Here is a 13,611-nt window from a genome sequence, read left to right on the forward strand (position 1 = left end):
GAGTTACCTCTGACATTGGAACAGCCTAGGACTCTTGGCATGACATATACATGACTAATTGACTGTAGCTGTACACCACACAGGTATAATTCATTAAGTCAAAATGGCTGAGAACTTAAAAACTGGATAGTAACAAACTGTGAAACCCAGTGATGATTCATTCTGGTGGTATTCTGAACAAAGAGAGAGCTCAACATGCTTGTAGCTGCTTCTGTCACTTAACACTGACTGTACAGACATAATAAGCTTCAGAGTGACTCCCACAGTGTGACATTCCTGGAATCTTATTATATAGTGTCAGTATTTAAGGATTACAGACACCACTCCTGCTGGTTGCCCTAGCCATTACTATCATTACCCTGTGTCAAAAATATTACCACTGTGGTTAAAGAAAAGAATGAAAGGATTGTTTCAGAATGTAACATTTGGAGTCACAAAAATACAACAGACAGACACTAACGAATGGGTAGGTTATAGTGATAAGGTTCACAATTCCCAGTCAGCCTCCTCCTGGCCACCATAATGGGTCAATGTCTGTCTATAGATAAGTGCGATATAGCAGTAAAATGATGGTCTATTGGAAGGATCACACAACAGGAAGTTGTAAAAAATGCCTGAATGCTACATGTTTAACATTTCCAAAACAGGATAAAAAAAATCTAGATGACAAAATAGAGAAATTACTATATATGCCTTTTATATAACTTGCTCCTTCACATTTAGAAAAACATCCCATCTTGATTTTAGAATAGTCAGTGACGTACTGAAGTCATGTGGTAGAAGCGATGATCTATTGTAACTACTCTGCTCACCTGAAAGCATCACTTACCATGCTGCCCCAATTCCCCCCAGGATTTTAGAAACAGCCTAGTGTGACCCTTATTGTCTCAAAGGTTTTTGCCTAGGCATCATACATGATGCCTGAGGAAAGATTTGGCCCCATGTCTGACATCAAGAGACGCCCTCATTACAACACAGGCCTAATGAACAGCCTAGAGAGCCAGGAACGGCTCCTCCTGACACCAGAAGCCCAAAGCCACAGAGCCGCACTCCCACCCTCCCACAGAAAGAGGCCATGGGCAGATGCATCACCCAGCTATGGGGAACCCCGCTCTAGCTGCAGTCCCTGCACAACCAGTGCTGCACACCCATCCCCCGACCAGATGGGAGCTCCTGCCCTGTTCCTCAGGGAGGGTCCCCAGCCCCAGCCCCACCCTGAAGGAATAGAGCAGAACCCCACAGCGCCCACAGACAGCAGGCCGGCGGTCTGCAACAGGCATCGCATGGCGCACTGTTCTGCTCTGCACCTGCGTGTGTCTCGTGAGGGTGGAGGCGAGAAATTCTCCTTGGCTGCCCAGTAATCTCAAAGTGCTTTATAAACATGAATTCTCTCAATACCCCTGGGACGCAGGATGTCGTTGTTGTGCCTGTTTTACAGAGGGGGGAGGTGAGGGGCAGTGAGGGGAAACGATTTGCCCATGGCAGGTAGCAGTTCAGTGGCAGGATTATGAATCCCATAGTCTGACTCCCTGTTCTGTGCTCTAACCACTGGGCCACACCAGTGAATCAGAGCATGCCTTTTTTTCTGCTGTGTACAGCGCCCACCCCCGTGCCCGAGGAGGGAATGGGTGGGAAATTTCCACCTCTAGCCTTGGCTGCAGGGTGCAGTGAGGGGGCGAGCCTAGGGCTGGGCAGTAAGGCGGGGCAGCCTGGAGCTAGGCAGCAGGGGGCAATAAAGGGAGGAGTCTGGGGCTAGCCTGGCAATGAGAGGGGAGGGTGTCGCCTGTTGCCGCTGTTCGTCCTCCAGCCAGAGGGGGCGCCGGCGGCAGCAGTGAGCGCCTGGCTCAGCGCCGGCGGGTCCCTCCTGCGCCCTTGTCTCGCGCCCTCTCCATAGGCGGCCGTCGCGCTGGGTGCTGGCGCGTGCGCACTGGGGCCTCTCCCCTCACCACCATCCTCCCTGGCGTGAGGCGGGTCAACGACCGTCGGAGCCGCCAGGCACGAGCTGGGGTAGCGAGACGCGCGGACAAGGGGAGCGGGCGCCGCCGCCGCCGCCAGTCTTGCGGCGCGGGGACTGCGAGCGGCCCGTCCTGTCCGGCAGCGTTTCCCTTGTCGGCCCAGGGACCCGGCTGCGGGCTCCTTTCGGGGGGGCGGGGGAGCCTGGGATTGACACCGGCCGTTTGCCTGGGGCGGGGAGGGTTGGAGCCGGTGAATGTAGCTGTTGCAGCTGGCGCGAGCCGCGCATGCGTAATACGTCGTGTTTAGCTGCTGCATCCCTTGACCCCGGGTGTGGCACCTGGCCGGGGCGGGGGCAGACTCAGCCGTGCCTCTGCCTGGTATCCTAACCACTCTGCTAAAGATTATGAGGGAGATCCACCTCCCACTCTTCCCCGGGCTGTTTTGTGGCATTAGGCAGCCTCTGCACACACTTACTAGTTCAGGACCTATGGGTGAGATAGGTTCTCCTCTGCCTATCTCCCCTGGTTTGTGGATCCAGCTAGGCCTTAGGCATGAGATAGGTAGGTAGCCAGACACCTACAGGGAGGCAGCAGTGTACATGGCCACAGGCAGAAACATATGTAGGGAACTTCCACCCTGAAAACTTAGTCACTGAGTGAGTTTAGGTACCTGCAGAGTTAGGCGGAAGTGAGGTGTTGGTGTTGTGGATCACAGTGATGCCTAAAACTGACACTGAAGTGCCCTTTGTGAACCTGGGCTTCCCTCTCCAAGCTGAATGTGCTATTTTAGCAGCTGGCCTAGGGAGTCAGAGAATAGGATATGACTAGAATCTTTGTTTTCGTGTGTGTAAGGTGTAAGTATTGTCTACAGAGTTGTAAATCCCCATGAAGAAAACAGCTGTCTGCATATTAGTTCCTAATGGGATAGGCACTGTCTCTCTTTTCTCCACCCCCAGTTTTGCTACACAGCACGCTATGGATAAGAGACTGGCCCAATCAGGATATGAACTAAAGGCTTAAAATAAGTATTGTTTTATGGTATTCATCTCTACTTTCATGTATTATATTTTGCAGCTATAAGGAGTGTATTGAATGTCCAGAAGAATGGCTGCTGATACTTCTGTTGAAATGTTTTCAAAAGTTCTGGAAAATCAAATGCTTCAGACTACTAAAGTAGTAGAAGAACAGCTGGATGCTGAGATTCAGAAATTGGACCAGATGGATGAAGATGAATTGGAACGCCTTAAAGAAAGGAGGCTTGAAGCACTAAAGAAATCCCAGCAGCAGAAACAAGTAACTTTCTGGCAGCATTTTAGATTCTGAACGTCAAAGAATGCTTTATGCACTATAGCAAAGACCGCCATAGTTGATTCTGTTGGTGTTTGATAGAAAATATGAGGGGTGGGTGGGTGTTGAATAGCAGTACACTTGCTGTGTGGGCTGAAATTTGGCATAGAATACAACAGGTCTAACACACTTAAATTTTTAGGCCTTGATTTAGAACAGTTTGGTTATATCAAAATTATACATACGTGTATTTTTAAAAAAATTTCTGGATTAAGAGAAGGGTAAGCAAAAAACTGATATTTGGATTTGATTGTTAATATTCAGGTGATTGAGACCTCAGCTATTATTGACTGAAAACACCAGTAATGCACACAGGCCAACAGGCCTTAGGGATCCCCTTCCTCCAAACTTCTAAACATCTGAAGTCTTCTCGTGGTAGTATGTAAGTCCCTCCCTCTCTGTTTTTTGAGGCATTTTACAAAAGGAATGGTGCATGTCCTCTCCCAGCTCTTTAGAGGGCTGGTCACCTATCCTGCTTCTGCAAAGGGGCTTCTCACAATCCAGTAAGACTTTGGAATGTATATGAAGAAAACTTATTTCCTCATGACTTTTTGCATGGGCAGAAAATGATCCTACCTTGCTGTTGCAATCATCTCATTAAGCTACTGATCTTGATGTTTCCCAAAAATCTTTTACAACATAGTTTGGGTTTCCTTAACAACTGGTGTGGAACTTGAGCTGCAAATAGGGAAGTCCTTTGGGTTTCCCTACCTAGTACAGTCAAGCCTCAAAAATTATGAAACTGGGCAGTGATATGAGGTGGAAAGAGGGCATTCCAGTTGTGAAGGGAACGGTAGTGGCCAATACCAGGTTTTGAGATGTAGATACAGCTGGATATCTGTCATTGTTAGACTGGAATGCTGAGGGATATGGAATCTTAATAGTTCTGACTCAAGGTAGACCTGAACATATTTTTGATAACGTAACCTCTCTCTCTCTCTCTCTCTCTGTTGCTGATTTTCCTTGAACAGTTTAGTTTGTTGTTGACTCTGTCTTCTTCTTTGTATTGATTAAATAAAATCAAAATAATTAGTCTATACTAGGCACCATGAGCATGGACAACATTCAGGATATTCATGACATCTTTTTAATTCAGTTCACTCCTTCCTAGGGTAACATGCTTTTTTTGCACTGGCATCTTGTTAAAATTGCTTTGTTTTAACTTTAAAAAATAGGCAACTTGAGATTTAGCTTTGGAAAAGCAAGTACTGCTTGTAAACATCTAGCTTACTCCATCCTTCTCCATTCAGTGCGAAGTAATTTTTATTATAAAGGGCTACACTTTCAAAATTGCAGGCACATATCTGCACACCTAATCATGCAATTACTGCAACTGCACGTCCAATTATAACTTTTCCCTTATGAAATTGTAACTCTGTATTCAGTAAGTGTAAACAAGCATGCATTTTTGTGTGTATAATTGCGTGCATGTTGTTCTGGAAAACTGGCTTACGTTGGGGTATTTGGACTGAACCTAGATGTTGAAGAACTTTTTGTTTGTATACAATTGGCATTTTAAAGATTATCTAAATTCTTAATGTATCTGTTGTAAAGCCACCTCTGGTGACCTTTATAATGTTGAGATGCTAATGCATATTTCAGAAGTTTTACAAATGTATTGCTCTGCATTTTCTACATAGGGACAACTGAAAGTAAATCAGTTTTAAAGTGTGCTGTGTCATGCTTTCAGTGATATTTTTTGTTTAATGATTATAGGTGCCATGCTTTTGTTTTTTTTTCAGTATACAATTACTTTAGGAAGAGGGCAGTCAGTATTGCAATTTTGAGGCTCCCAAAATTGTTGAAAGAACTTCGGGGTTTATATCCTCTCTTGAATACTGGTGCTTTAATCTATTTGTAGGAGATTATACTATGGAAGTGTATCATATTCTGTACAAGGACTGCAGCTCTCACCAAAGCAGTGACAACTTCTCCTCTTCTACCCCACAAAAAAATATTTGGGCAGGTTAACCCAGCAGCCATGTCCAGACCAGTGGTTTTTCATCCATTGTGGAGGGGGAGAAGAGGGAAAGGTAGTTTCTTTTCCTGTCTAGCTGCTATAGTTTGACTTCCAACTGTTTCCCAGTAAAACCCTCCTGGCCCTTCCCCTCTTTTTTTTTTTTAAGGATTCTCATCTTTTATTTAAGCTTTCAGATGGCAGTCTTTTTTATTTAATAAAAACATTTTTATAACATGTCATGTTAGGGATTTCTCTAAAACTAATATTGTTCTCAGAATAGATTAAATACAATTAAGAAACACTGTACTAACTTTTTACTTTCTGATCATAGGAATGGCTCTCAAAAGGACATGGAGAATATAGAGAAATCCCAAGTGAGAGAGACTTTTTCCGAGAAGTCAAAGAGAGTAAAAATGTGGTTTGCCATTTCTATAAAGATACAACCTTCAGGTACAGTAAATACCTTATTTTAAAGAGACTCTTGTGATGCTAAGAATGTGTAAAAGTAAATAAACTATTCCAAAAGCAGCAAGTGGAACTGAATGTAGAGGTTTTAAAATCAACAGGTCTGTCAAATCTCACTGAGCTGGGGGGGCCTGCAATCAGTCATGTTTCTACTAAGACTAAATAAGCATCCTAAACTCTTAACATAGGACTTGTTTTAGAACACCATCTGATTATGTTGACCAGCTTGGTAAACTGATACCTGAAAATATTCACTACAGTCTGTGGACAGGATTTCTAGGAGAGCATTTTGCTTCACATCATCGTAGTTGCTTAGCTTTGAGGCAGGCAGTTCATTAATATTGAGCTGAGCAGCTATGCTAGGAAACGGACTAGAGTAAGGGAACGTTTCTATTTTATTTCTGTAAAATTCATTTTGAAATAATGGGTTTATTCCTAGAAAAGGGTCATTGGAAAACTTGGTAGCAGAGGAAAAAATTTGGTGTTGATTGTTAATCACTGAACAAATCTCACTAAATTGCTTCTTAAAAACGTGGGCCTGATCTTGTTCCTGCTGAAGTTCAATAGCAAAATTCCCAAATACTTCAGTGTGAGCAAGAACACACCCTAATGAAAGATGAGAGCGTTCCCTATGAACTGCTAGCAGCCAGAGGCTTCAAGGAAGGAATGTGTTATCCAAAGTTCCACAACCACAATGTCAAAGTAACTTATTTTGATAACCTTGAAATCCAGATAATGTAAGTTGAAGTTCTTGAATATTTTATTTTTCCCTAAATGTAAAACCAAAAGTAACACGTTATGTCTGTAATGTTGATTCTTCAACTATGACCTTAATAATCAAGAATTCAGCACTGAAGTAGACTTAAATGATTTATGGCCTTTGTGATACCTAACTCATAAGTATTTGAATTTTTTTTCACAGATGCATGATATTAGACAAGCATTTGGCAGCACTTTCAAAAAAACACATTGAAACAAAATTCCTAAAATTAAATGCTGAAAAATCTCCATTCCTGTGTGAGAGATTAGGCATCAAAGTAATTCCCACTCTAGCACTAGTAAAAGATGGAAAAACGCAAGATTTTATTGTTGGCTTTACTGATCTTGGTAATACGGATGACTTCACCACAGAAACCTTAGAATGGAGATTAGGCTGTTCAGACATAATTAATTACAGGTAATTAATATATTTGGTTTTTAAAGTTAATGTGTGAGGGTTATATTTACAGATTCATTCTTTGCATAAAGGTTCTATTGATCTTGTTGATGTTTAGTGTGCCCAAGACCAAAGTGAGCTAATAATCCAGCTGTTACAGCAATAAACTTTTGGCAAGGAAAACCAAGGGAAGTGCCTCTTGAGAAAGTATTGGGAAAGCTTTTTTTTTTTCTCAAGAGTAGTGAAAACAAAGCTCTGGTCTTTGGGCTTTAGGATAATCAGTTCCCACCCACTCTCTTTACAGCTGCTTCTTCATGAGTCAGCTGAAGGCCCAGCCTTTCCTCCTGAACTAATTCAGTCTTTACAGGATATCTTCACATTTGCACTGTTCATCTGGGTATGGGGCATGTGCCTGTCCAAGGTGATAGCAAAAGGTAGTTTAAATACAATTTGACTTTAAAAAGTCTCTTACTGAAAAAAGTGCAAATGATTTCTATTATGTTGCATTTGCAAAGAACTGTCACATAGCCTTGTGTCTTTTGTGATCATTAATGGAAAAACATGGATAGTAAAAACCAGGGGCAGAGTTGGATATTGTAGAATCTGCAATCTGAATTTACTGATTTATGTGGTTAAAAGGTAAACCTTGATAATGTACCTTCTTTTGCTTTTAATATTCTTGACTTTTTTTAAAGCCAAGTTATTAAAAATAGGGAAGGTTTTCCATTAAACTCATCTGCTTTTATTTGAATGTTAAATCTCCAAATTGTAGAATGTATTCTCATTCCAAACAAGGTGCTTCTTTCTTAAAGTAGAATGAGAACAGTATATTGTAGTCTCATGGGAGCTAAGCGATAGTTAACACACTCCTAGTCTAAGTATTGCATTTTTTCAGTGCCTTTATAGAACTCTGTTTTCATTTGGGCACTTCGTTAATCTGTAAGAGTGTCTGGGGGAACGTCCGCTTCCTCTTTCCTTTTCCCTTTCTTCCACACCAGTAGCAAGCAAGCAGAGAGGGGGTGGCCAAAGAGAATATACTAGTAGGATCCAACAAATGAGGAACAAGTGGACTTGCTGGATTGTAACTTATATGGGAAAACCTATTTTGTGAATGGTATAGCGTCTTGAATCTAGTAAATATTGATGGGCTGGCCCATTCCTCATGTGGTAAAACTTGGAGGAGGGGATGAGGTGGGAGGAAACCTGTATTAGGTTCTCCTTACAGAGTTTCTCCCATCTAGGTCTATTAGCCCTCCCTCTGTAAAATGAGCCACAAACCCTGCAGATAACTAGGGGTACACTGTAGGCTACAGCCATCTGCATGGAGCAGAGGTGGGCAAACTACGGCCCATGAGCCACATCTGGCCCTGGGGACCGTCCTGCCCAGCCCTTGAGCTCCCAGCTGGGGAGGCTAGCCCCTGGCTGCTCCCCCACCGTCCCTCCTCCCCCACAGCTACACTGCCACGCGGGCAGCACTCTGGGCAGTAGGGCTGTGCGCTCCTGCAAGGCAGCATGTCTGGCTCCGGCTAAGCGGCGCGGCTGCCAGACATGCTGCTCTGAGCAGCATGGTAAGGGGGGCGGGGGTTGGTTAAGGGGCAGGGAGTCCCGGAGGGCAGTCAGGGAAGAGGGGGCGAAGGTTCTGGGGGGGGTGGGTGTGGTCAGGGGATGGGGAGCAGAGGGGGTTGGATAGGCGTGGGAGTCCTGGGGTGGCTGTCGGGGGGCGGGGTTCTGGGGGAGCAGTTAGGGGCGGGGGGTCTCGGGAGGGGGCGTTCAGGGGACAAGGAGCAGGGTGGGTTGGATGGGTCGGGGGTTCTGAGGCGGGCAGTCAGGGGGCGGGAAGTGGGAGGGGTCAGATAGGTGGCAGGGCCAGGCTGTTCGGGGCAGTACAGCCTTTTCTACCCGGCCCTCCATACAGTTTTGCAACCCTGATTTGGCCCTCGGGCCAAAAAGTTTGCCCATCCCTAGTGTGGAGGCTCTGTATGTCTGCACTACTCTGGAATCCTAGTCTCCTATGTCCTGCTCTCTGGGCTCCCGACTAGCTCTCCTCAAGAACCTTGCTTTAGAGGAGGCAGCTGCATAAGCAAGATAGTACAACCTTGCTGTCTTAGTCTTACTTTCTCTGTCAATCCCTGGGTTTAGTGTGGAGGGGGAGATTAAGGGTATAGAAAGAACATGCTGCTCCTACCCACTATTGATCCCAACCCCTTTTTCTTTAAACAGATTTGTCGAACTAGCAGCTTCTCCGGGTCTGTGCTGCTGTCATTTTTTTTTTTTTACCTTTTCACTTTAAACAGCAAAATTTTATTTCTTTCTAGTGGAAACTTGATGGACCCACCTTTTCAGAGCCAAAAGAAATTTGGAACCAGTGTCACAAAGCTGGACAAGAAAACCATCAGAGGAAAAAAATATGATTCAGATTCTGATGATGACTAAAAGCTCAGCTATAAATCTTTCTATATCATTTTTTGTTTAAGCTTGGTACATTTCTAGGAATGTTTTTATAAAGTCTGTTGATTTCAGTATGTTTGCACATAGTACTCCATTTTTCTGTACAATTTTATAAACTGATTCACATTCGAAGAAATTCCAACTATTTGTTTGTCTTTGGAAGTAGGTTGAAAATCTGAGCCCCTTTGAACCAGGTATCATCTGGGAACTGACTATAAATTTAATCTGTTATTTCAAAACATTTCCATAATCTACATCTCTGTATTTTATACCATTTATCATATTTTCAATAAAGGAAACTTAGAGGCAAGAATTGCAAATAACTGTTACCGAAATAGTGCATCTTAAAGCATTGCTTTATCTTATAGTGCCCTAATGTAGCATTGACTAACTTAACTACATTGGACTATAAATTGTAACAGTCTTAGCGTTTGTAAATTTTCAAGTCGACTGTCAAAAGAAATTCCCATTTACCAAGTATGTACACAGCATGTTGCAGCTGAGCCAGTATGTGATAGCACACAACAACAAGTGTACTGAAAACACCTTGCTTGCAGGGTTATGTAATATAAATTCTGTGGTTGTGAATTTTAGAGCAGATGCTTGTACAAGAGATTAGGCAGGATAAGAACATCAGAAGGGACAATGTTTTTTTTTAAATTTGAGGCAGTACATTATATTTTATTGCACTGTTGCTCTTCAGTAATAGATAAGGCCTTATCTGAATCGCGAGATGATCTTCAAATAATTGCGGCCGAGTTACAGACAAGACATGGAAAATTGCAGAAAAGTAGTAATGGACCTTTTTTAATAGCGGTAATTTGGAAAAGCTAGAGTAGACCTATTTGCTGGAACAATATAAACACTCAATTATTATATATGCCTGCAAATTTTGCACCTATATTAGATTCATTTAAAAAAAAAAAAGTAACCAGGACAATATAAAATTCAGAAGACTAAAAGTCTTAACACAACTGCAGAAATCAAGTCATCACTTTAGCCATTTACATATTACAGGCATTGAATGTCAGTGCAGAACGCCCTGCTACAGTGGTCTCCTTCATGCAGACTTGTCCATACCGAGATACTATACACTCAGCATCCACAGAATTAGGCAAGATCAATAGTGATTGCTTTGCTGTCTCTGCTAACTCTGGAAAACACTGTAGAACTGAAGATCATTTAATGTATTAATGGGGGGAAAAGTATGTGTTGCAAACCTCAAATGTTTGCAAAATTGTGGACTGTGCAAAGTAAGCTAATTTAAAACAAAATTGCAGTGGAAGCCTAATACTCGAAAGCTGCAATTTCCACAATAGCGCAAGTGAAGTAGGATTTTAGTAATAGATGTATTTTTTCAGAAGAGGTCGCTCTCTCATTGAAGCTCTGAGGCTAGCATGGAGTTCAGTTTATCTAGCTGAAGAGTGGATGGGTTTCTTCTTCAGTTTTTATAAACACTAGTTTTTAATTGCAGAGCAATGCAGTCCTCTTGGGGAATAAGCGTATGGCACTTTCAGCTCCTTTTTGGCCTAACAAGCAAGGTGAAGACTGGAAATCTAATAAGTCTCACAGCTTAGTACTGAAGAAGACTTGCCAATGGGCCAGCCCAGCAATATATTTCTCTCAAGTCTGTAAATCTCAATTATATTTTGTTTCAATTCATGTACGTTGAAATAAAGTTATTTGAATTCGGATGCTGATGGTGGTTGTTCCTTCTAAAAGTAGTTTAGCGTGACTGTAATGCTTTTTACCCATGGAGCTGTCAGCAAGTCACACATTTTAAGTTTCTTGACTTTTTAAGAGAGCAGATGCTAGTTAAAATTTTAGCTTAACAGCAGGGGAACAGTTATCTTGTTGCAATAACAATAAACCCACTTCAGACCAATGCAAGTACTAGATATTCATGTCTCTGTTGGGGGGAGAGAAGTGCCAAAACAGGTTTTTCCATGCATTAAAATCTAATATCAGCACACAGTGTTTTGTGGTGTGATCTCAAAGTATAGTTGCAGTAATCATCCTGTTCTTACATCCAGTTTTGCTGAAATAGATGAATAAATGTAATAGTTCACTAGTCGTTTCATATGCCACAACAATAATCAAACATCTGTATGCTGAGTTCTGCTTGCTTTGAGCAGACTGGGAAAACATGTAACTATTAGCCATCACCCCAAACACTATATCCTCTGTACAGGCCTTAGGAAAAGTAAAACTATTGCCATTGTTGAAATCTTGGCATTTATGGTTATTTATTCAGTTTGTCTCACTTTCAGACTATCATAGTCTCGTTACAATATGCACATTAGTTTGAATCTGATATGCAATTATGTATTTTAGGTGTACACCTTCAGGACTGTGCTTCCTGTATGTTCCTTCTTAAAATACAGGCTAAAACTGGTAAACAAAACCAAAAGTAGGCTAGTCCATTTTGTAAGATGCATGTGATTTCATCCCCTTAAAGAAGTACTCTGAGTAAACATGGAATTTAAGGTCTGTTTCAAACAATGCTAGAGGGCTTATTCCTTTACCCTCCCACTTTCCTGGTTCTCACGTGAACAGAGAGCAACAATACCCAAAGTCCAAAGATGCAAACAATTTGATGTTTATTGGGGTGAACTTCCAGCAAGCTTAAATCCAAGTTCCTTTACCCTTATTTTCGAATCCCAACGTACTTCCTGTTTGCCCTTAATTTATATAGTAATATTCTCAACTATAACTTAACCAATCATTTTGCTGAAATTTACCTAACCAATCCTAACATATTGTAACATGATTAGCTAACCAATTATATCCCACCACCTTAATTAGTTTACACCCAGCAAAATTAATTATACAGGAGACAGAAACCATCACAGAACCAGACAGAGACCATGCAAATAAACAATAGCAAAGTGGGAACTATAATGACAAAACAATAGAGATGTGAGGATTTTACAAGTACACCTCTACCCCAATATAATGTGGTCCTCGGGAGACAAATCTCACCATGTTATAGGTGAGACCGCATTATAGCAAACTTGCTTTGGACCCCCCCCTCCAGAGAGCCCCTGACCCTAATCACCCCCAGGACCCTGCCCAACCCCCCTGCTCCCTGTCCCCTGACTGCTCCAATCCCTATCCACACTAGGCACTCACCGGCAGCGGTGGTAAGCGGAGCAACACAGCCCCAGCCCGCTCCACTCCACCAGCTCTCAGCCGCAGCGCTCCGCTTCCTGCCGGAGGTGAGTGCGGGGAGGTTGGGGAAAGGACGCCCTCTGCACTCACCGGCGGCAGAAAGCAGAGTAACACGGCCCCAGCCCACACTGCTTTCCTTGCCCCGGCCCCAGCTGTGTCGCTGGGAGGAGGTGGGGGGGTTGGGGAAAGGTCCCGCACTCACCTGCGGCGGGAAGTGGAGTGCCGCGGCTGGGAGCTGGCGGAGTGGAGCAGGCTGGGGCTGGGCTGCTCCGCTTCTGCCGCTGAGTGTGGGGGGATCCCTTCTCCCAAGCCCCCTCCCCCGAGCGACATGGCTGGGGCCGGGGCAAGGGAAGTGGAGCGGGCTGCTCCCGGCCCCCTGCTAATCGCCTGGGCCACTCTGGGACTGCGGGGCCCCCAAAAGTGCCCCCCCACAGCTCCTGCCTCCCAGACCCGGGGGCCCTGACCGCCCCCAACACCCTCTGCCCCTTATCCAACTCCTCAGCCCCAGCCCGGCCCGGCACCCTTAACACGCTGCTCAGAACAGCGTGTCGGAGCTTTACCGCAACGTATGCGAACTCGCGTTATATTGGTCGTGTTATGTCGAGGTAGAAGTGTACATCTATAAAGACATAAGGATTTCCCAACTATATCTATTGCTAAATGAGTTCTTACCAAACAGAAAACAATCAAACTAAATTTCCTTTTACATCTTCTAGGCTCTTCCCTTTAGCTGGAGGTGATCGATTGGATCACCTTTCTAACAGCCCTAGATTGCCTTATTTCAATATGACTGGTTTGAAATGTGTGAGGTCGTGACCGTATGCTTTCCAGCTTATGGTTGCTCCCATTGCTTAGCCAAAGACCTTAGCTTAAGAACAGGGCCTCAGACCATCACAGTGAGAGAAGGCCCTTACACAGGCAGACAGTGATTTTGATTCTTTCTTTTATACCTCTATAACTAGCTAAATGATAAACATATACCTAAATCTTAAAGTATAGGCCTTTACAGACAGACCTGAATGTCTATATCCTAACATTCCTCCCCCTTTTTTCTTTTGGGATCCTCCTGCCCAGGTATCCCTGGAAAAGCATAGGACATATGGCGACAC

General features: G+C 43.6%; 1 protein-coding gene across 3 annotated transcripts; it reads left to right on the forward strand.

Annotated features, from left to right (window-relative positions):
- Nucleotides 1-1,852: 1,852 nt before the first annotated feature.
- On the forward strand, nucleotides 1,853-11,032 carry TXNDC9 (thioredoxin domain containing 9). 3 transcript variants are annotated; one of them, XM_074945324.1, is made up of 5 exons: nucleotides 1,853-1,995; nucleotides 3,030-3,248; nucleotides 5,594-5,712; nucleotides 6,650-6,904; nucleotides 9,199-11,031. In XM_074945324.1, exons 2-5 carry the CDS (start codon nucleotides 3,048-3,050, stop codon nucleotides 9,314-9,316), a joined length of 693 nt encoding a protein of 230 aa, XP_074801425.1. In that variant the 5' UTR covers nucleotides 1,853-1,995; nucleotides 3,030-3,047; the 3' UTR covers nucleotides 9,317-11,031. The 3 variants fall into 3 exon arrangements, with proteins under 3 accessions (XP_074801425.1, XP_074801434.1, XP_074801444.1); XM_074945333.1 differs by having other exon boundaries at nucleotides 1,883-2,007; XM_074945343.1 differs by lacking the exon at nucleotides 1,853-1,995 and adding an exon at nucleotides 2,305-2,516 and having other exon boundaries at nucleotides 9,199-11,032.
- Nucleotides 11,033-13,611: the final 2,579 nt, after the last annotated feature.

This window comes from Natator depressus, chromosome 1, assembly GCF_965152275.1.
Source record: "Natator depressus isolate rNatDep1 chromosome 1, rNatDep2.hap1, whole genome shotgun sequence".
NCBI classification, from domain to species: Eukaryota; Metazoa; Chordata; order Testudines; family Cheloniidae; genus Natator; species Natator depressus.